A 7,372-nucleotide genomic window follows, 5' to 3' on the forward strand; every position below is an offset into this window, starting at 1 on the left:
AATATATAGCAGCTTTTTTCACTATATCCCCTAAGTAAAAAGTCCAATGTCTCTCATCAGATGAATAAGGAAGCATATTTTGGTATATTCATGAATACCAAGTAACAATAAATAAAAAGAACAAACAGTAACTTGAATGAATCTGAGAAACATTTTGTTGAGAGAAGATGGATATAAAACTGTACATACTGAATAATCCCACTTACAAAGTTCTCGAACTAGCAAAGCTCATCTATTGTGATAGCAGTCAGAATGGTAGTTAGCCTGGGTGGGAAGAGGATATTGACTGTGCATGGAGGGGACATGAGGGAAATTTCAGTCAGAGGGGAATGTAAATCTTGATCTGAATGGTCATTACTGGGTATAGTCAAATTAAAAATTCTTTAGTTGTACGTGGAAAATTTGTACATTTGACTATATGGAAACTATAATATAAATAAATAGTAATTGTACATTGCAATCCTTGGAGAGAAAGGTAAGTGAAAACATATAGTAAAAAGATCATTGAACTAGCAATCAGAACCTGATTTTTTTAATACCAATTTTGCCACCTGCTAACTCCTGATATCTAGGCCCCAGTTTTTTTCAGTTTAGAACAGGTATCAGCAAACTACAGCCTGTAAGCCAAATGTAGCCTGAGCTAAGAATGAATTGCATTTAATGGTTGGGGGCAAAAATGTAGTCAAAAGACGAGTAATGATTCATGACATGGGAAAATTATAGAAAATCAGATTTGTGCCCATAAATAGTTCTCTTGGAACACAAACAAATTTATTCATTTCATATTGCATATGACTGCTTTTGTGCTCCAAAGGCAGAGTTTAGTAGTTTTGACAGACTGTCTGGCCTGCAAAGCCTAAAACATTTACTATCTGGCCTTTTCCTGAAAAAGTCTGTCACCTTCTATTATACATGAAGTATTTGACTTCAACATTATCTTTGGCACTAGCATTCTAGGATTTCACCTCTCAAATTCTTTGATGGTAATTTGTTCTAGAGTTTTCCACATAATGAATGCGTGCATTGAATACTTAAACTATGGCCTGTCACATGGCATATGTTCACAAATTTTAACTACCAGCATCCCATCATTATTATGAAGAAAAATATCTGCTATCTTAGGATTCTGTTAAAGATCAAAATGATCTTTTATTTGAGGAAAGAGAGAAAAGTTTATATCAAACGCTAATCATTGTGCATTGTCTCATTAGGCTCTCTATGAAAATATGCTGGTGGAGCTTCCTTTTGCTGGCTTTTTCCTCTCAAAGTTGCTGGGAACTAGTGCAGATGTGGACATTCATCATCTAGCTTCATTAGATCCTGAAGTATATAAGAATTTGCTCTTTCTTAAGAGCTATGAAGGTGATGTGGAGGAACTTGGGCTGAACTTTACTGTGGTGAATAATGATCTCGGAGAAGCACAGGTAAGGAGAAAATTTGGTGTGGGGGTGATGGTATATCTTGATTTTCATACCTTTACCAGTTTAATTATTAATTCTCAAGTTTAATTCACAAGGTAACAAGATCATTCATATTCGTATGTACAAAGTATCCATTTGTGTGTAATTATATTTTCTTTATATGTTGGTGGTTTTGCACATTTTAGTTAGAATGAAAAGCCCTTTTTTAAAGAATTATAGTCAGTTTTCACTAATAATGGATTTCATATTTGCAGATTCTCCTTTGAGAATTGCCATTGAGTCAATCCCTACTCATAGTGACCCCTTCTTGGGTTTCCAGAGATATCACTACAGAAGTAGATTGCCCAGTCTTCCTTCTAAGGAGTGGCTGGTGGTTTGAACCACCAGCCTTCTGGTTAGCAGTTAGATGCTTTAGGTACTACACCACCAAAGTTCTCACTAAAATTTATTTGTAATCCTAAATAAAGTTTTAAGACAAAGTTAATACTTTCAGCACTTCATTGTCATTTGTAGCCATGTTTCTAATCCAGTCTTTCCAAGTTCATCAGTTTTGCCTAGTTTAAAATTAACTGTGTATTAATTAAATATATACTTCAATCAAAACACCATTGAAAATTTATTAACCCACACAAGATATTTTTTAACCTGAACCTCCAGATTGCAAACACTAACATTTTTTTTGCAGGTGTTATTTTATTTATTTGTTTGTTTGTTTTTTTAATTGTAATTTGGTTGAAAGTTTACAGAGCAAATTCACTTTCCATGCAGCAGTTCATATACACTTTGTCTCATGACATTGACTACAATTTACCATAGTGCAACAGCTCCCCTCCCACTTCTTCCCCATAGTTACCTCTTCTCTGGGTCCTTCCCTCCCATGCACTCCTGCCCCCTGAGCTGTCTCCCTGTGCATACACAGCCCTTCTATTCTCCCATGGTTGATCACTCCAAGTAGTGTATCTACCTAGTATAAATGTTCAGCTTATATGCCAGTCTTTTGTTTGGCTAGAAGCCACAGGTGTGGGTTCAATTCCAGACCTGAAGGGCAGCTAGGGGCCATAGTCTCAGTGGTTCAACCAGGCTTTATCAGACCAGCAAACCTGGTCCCTTTTTTCCAAATAATTTTGAGTTTTGTTCCTCATTATTCTACTCTATCCAGGATCTCCTAGATAGATCCCTCTTCGAGTGATTGACAGGAGTAACTGGGCACCATCTAGTTATTTTGGTCTCATATTCATATAGGCTGAGGATCACATGGTGTACCAGTTGCTTGGACTAATTGTTTTCATGAATCTTTGGTTTTCTTCATTCTTCTTTGCTCTGAACGAGGAGAGACCCATCATTGTATCCAGATGGCTGCTTGCAAGCTTTTAAGATCCCAGTCACTACTCACCAAAGTAGGAGGTGGAACAATGTTTTGTGAAGTATGTTATGCCAATGGAGCTTGATGTCCCCTGCGACTGTGGTCCCAAGCCCACAGGTTCAACTACTTGGTCCCTCTGGGTAGCTGGCTGTGTCCAAGAAGTGACAAAACCTTGTCCCTTGTCAGCTCTACTATATACTTGGGAATTCTTCCAGAACATACAAATACACTTGTAGAAACATTGCCTCCCAACCCTATCCATGATCTTGGGCACACTTCCCCTCCACATAGACATAAGCACTAACATTTCATTTGGTAAATGCCCAGATTGAGTAAGTTTGCATTAATGCAGTTTTGGTTATCTTTTCATATCAAATTACCTACTTGCTTATTCATTATTTTTTCATTCATTCATGAAATATATATAGCTCTGTGTACCAGCCACTGTGCTTATGCACTGTTGTTGTTATTACTTGCAGCCAAGTCATCTAACTCATGGTGACCCTGTGTATAAGGTGAAACTGCTCCATAAGGATTTCAAAGCTGTGACCTTTCTGAAACAGATCTCCAGGCATGTCTTTTGAGGAAGCTTGGGATGGGTTTGACCCACCATCCTTTCAAATGCTTAACCTTTTGTGCCACCCAGAGATTTTAAAAAATAAGAGCACACATTCTTACTAGCAAGAGAGACTGATAGATTTATAAAAGTATGTGATATATATCGTGATAAGAGGTATTGTGGTTAACTCCAAATAGGTTAGGGAAGGCTACCTGGAAGAAACCCTTGATGAGTGATTAAGAATTCACCAAATAGGTCCTGCAAATTTGTAAGTGGGTGCAATTTAGAGTGCATGTATGAGAGCAGGTAAAATGATATACAGGGCTCTGACTTTTGCCAAGAGGTTTGGGCTTAATACAGAAGTCATTTAACCATTTAAGGATTTAGGTTTTATAAGAGTTAAAAATACATCCAGAAAGAGATAAAAAGCTTATTTTGGACACTTAAGTACTTTAGTATAAGATGTCCTAAAGAGAGATGCCTTTCAGATCTAGTAGGAAACTAAATAACAAGAAAATATTCACATGTATTGTCAGACAAAACCGAGATTTCAATTTAGTAACTCACAGTTAGGGCCTAGAAGTACCCTGAGTGTTTTCTGAGTCAGGTGGTTCCAAAATATACTGTTGAAAAGCAACTTGATGATTATAAACAATTGATTTTAGTTAGACAGATAGATCAGTATCGATCTAATCATGTTGAATGGGAGGATTTATGTAATCTTAATTATGAACTAATTATATTACATTTGAATCAGAGAAGGGTTAAGGGAAGGACATTCTTATTCTAAATTTACATGCAGTCTTCTTTCAAAAATGAATATTTCCGTATTCTTTTACAATAACTTTGAAGTCCAAGAAGACATTTGTTTGACACATTTATATTAATCTGGAATTTTCTATGCCAGGGTCTCCTCTAGAAAGAGATAGCTTCCAAGTAACCAATTATAAAATCTACTTTATGCATTTGGTTTCTTTTAGAAAAGTCCACATGAAACTCATTGACCCAACCATATGTACATGCCAAAATATAGTTTAAAATGCAGTTTCAAAAAGAATTTAGGGAGTTCCAGTAAGATGGCGGAATAGGCAGAAAGATTGCACAGACCCTCTTCAACAAAGAAAAGGGGAACCAATTAACACAGATACAGAAGATAATCTTGGACCCCTGAGCCTTGAAGTGGAGGATATAGAAGTGGACTAAACTCCATCTAGCAGAAGAATTTGCGTGAAAACACCAAAAAAGGAGACGTGAAGCTGCAGTCTGGCAGTGATCCTGGTGGCACAGACAGCTTGGATATTGCCGTGTGATGGTAGGACCTAAAAATTAACCTAAAAATCGGCCCTGCTAGCCAGGGACTGCTTGGTGGACTGCTCTGTTGGCTGGAGAATAAAAGGGGAAGCGGCAAAGACGAAGGTGAGCTGCGCTGTGGATTTTTGTCTGTCTGGAGGGCACAGCCATTTTGAATGTTTACATGCTGCGGCTTAACCACTTTGGATATTTAAAGCGATGGTGTTCTCCCAGATTCCAGGTACTTAAGAAGAGGCTCCACTTGCTGGGAATACCAAGGACATTCCACACCTGAACTACTGGAAAGGTACAACATTCCACTTGTTACTCTTAAACCCCACACTCTCTTCATGAACGGAGGTGCAGCCATCCCTCATCCCCTCCACCTTCTAAGCTGGCAGGAATTCTATCCCAGTCTGTGTGCTAGGATGGAGCCTGGGTGCCCTGCCCTGCCCCGATTTTTATTTTTTATTTTTCAGTTTGTTTCTTTTTGTCTGTTTTAAAACTACTATTTTTATAATTACTTTTGTCGTATTTACTATTATTCTTTGTTCTTCCCCTCCCAGGTTCTAGTTTTCAGCTTTTTTTCTTTTCCCTGTTCCTGGTTGCAATTTTTTTTTCTTTCTCTTCATTAACCCCATTCCTTGGGGTTTTTTGTTTTTGTTTTTGTTCTTATGTTTTTCCCATTTTTTCTTCATTATTCTCCTTTCCTACCTTTTTTCTATTATTGCCCTCTCCCCTAATATTGCAGGTTTTTTCTTTTTTTCTTCTATTTCCCTTTTTTTTTCTTTTGGTCACAGTTCTTGTGTGATTACGTGATGTATTTTTTGTCCATTTGCTTTTACTTTTGATGGTATTCAGTTGTTATTTTTGTCTGATTGGAAGACAGCAACAGTCCCCATATTACACACTACACTCACATCTCCTGCAGCTTCACTTACTAAATGAGAGCCACCACTTCCTTCTCCACCAATGAGCCATCAATAAACAACCACCAAGAAAAGTCTGACTCACCTTTGGCTGCTCTTCACATACAGTTAAAAGAGATCTAAATACAGCAACACCACAATGTCTCAGAGACAACAGACCATCACAGTCCACACAAAGAAGCAAGATAAAGTGGTAGAACAAGGGAGCAGGATACGGACCCAGAACACATCCCTGAGGAATGCACAACATTGGAACTCTCTGATAAGGAATTCAAAAGAATTATATTTAGGTATCTTCAAAGTATTGAGAGACAGACCAAGGAAAACACAGACAAAACCCTAGTAGAATTTTGGAAGAAAATGACAAAATAAATGAAAAATTAGAAATGATTCTAAATCTACAAACAGAAATTCAGAAGATTTATACTAAATTTTCAGAAATAGATAACACATTGAAAGGGCAAAGGAGTAGAATTGATGCAATGGAAGACAGAATTAATGAGATTGAAGACAAACCTGAATACTTCTTTGGAAAGGGATCAATCAGAAAAAAGATTGGGAAAAAAAAAAAAAAAAAGGGAAAGCCTGAGGTTTATGTGGGGATACCATCAAAAGGAATAACCTATGTGTCATTGGAATTCCAGAACAGGAAGAGAAAAATAAAACCACTTAGAAAATTGTCCAAGATTTGTTGGAGGAGAACTTCCCTGATATGATGAAAGATGAGAATATATCCATTCAGGAATTCCAGTGAACCCCAAACAGGATAGACCCCAAAAGAAAATTACCAAGCCATATCATCATCAAACTCATCAAAACCAAAGACAAAGAAAGAATCCTGAGAGCAGCATGGGAAAAACAGAAAGTTACTTACAAACGAAAACCAGTAAGAATAAGCTCTGATTTCTCAGCAGAAACCATGCAAGCAAGAAGGCAATGGGATGGTATATATAAAACCCTGAAAGAGAAAAATTTTCAACTAAGAATTATGTACCTGGCAAAATTGTCCCTCAAATATGATAGTAAAATTCGAAGATTTCCAGATAAGCAGCAACTAAGGGAATTTGTTAAAACCAGACCAGACTTACAAGAGATACTACAGGGAGTCCTTTAAACAGAGAACCAAAAATGGCAAACAACCAACCATTAATACACAAGATGACATAACCCAGAAACTACAGCTCTGAACATATCCAAAGTAAAATAAGCTTACAAGATTGTAAACAGGGAACCAGAGACATCAGTTGGCAAGTGAGGACAATTACAACAAAAAGAGGGAAAATACTATGTAGTTACAGAACTTCTAAATGGTGAGGAAATCAAGAGAGTTGCAAGATAGGATGGACTGTTCTAATCTCAGGGAGAACATTATAAATCACAGGATAATCTCAAAGAAAAAAATGATAAACCTTCACATCACAATAAAAAAGAGGAGAAGCACAAGTATTCAGCAAATAATAAAACAACAGCAACCAAGGAAATGATAACGTGATTCATAAAAATAACGAGCTCAGCACAGAAAATAATATGGAACAAAGAAACTGGGCATGCCATGAAAAAACACATAACAGAATGACAGCAACCAATTCATACCTGTCGATAATTAAACTGAATGTTAATGGGTTAAATGTACCACTCAAGAGACGGAGAGTTGCAGATTGGATTAGAAAACAAAATGCATCAATATACTGTCTACAAGAGACACAACTAGAGACAAAGACAAAAATAGACTAAAAATCAAAGGTTGGAAAAAGATATATCAAGCAAATGGCAACTGTAAGAGAGCAGAAGTGGCAATATTAATTTCTGA

At 36.9% G+C, this 7,372-nt stretch overlaps 1 protein-coding gene across 1 annotated transcript in view; it reads left to right on the forward strand.

Moving 5' to 3' along the window:
* UBE3C (ubiquitin protein ligase E3C) overlaps nucleotides 1-7,372 on the forward strand; it is a 245,604-nt gene that overhangs the window by 191,553 nt on the left and 46,679 nt on the right. The window contains exon 19 of the mRNA XM_007952569.1: nucleotides 1,212-1,424. Within this exon, the coding sequence (XP_007950760.1) occupies nucleotides 1,212-1,424 (213 nt within the window). The remainder of the gene's footprint in view (nucleotides 1-1,211; nucleotides 1,425-7,372) is intronic.

Source organism: Orycteropus afer, unplaced genomic scaffold (genome assembly GCF_000298275.1).
Source record: "Orycteropus afer afer isolate SDZICR_OR568_19922 unplaced genomic scaffold, OryAfe1.0 scaffold00347, whole genome shotgun sequence".
NCBI classification, from domain to species: Eukaryota; Metazoa; Chordata; class Mammalia; order Tubulidentata; family Orycteropodidae; genus Orycteropus; species Orycteropus afer.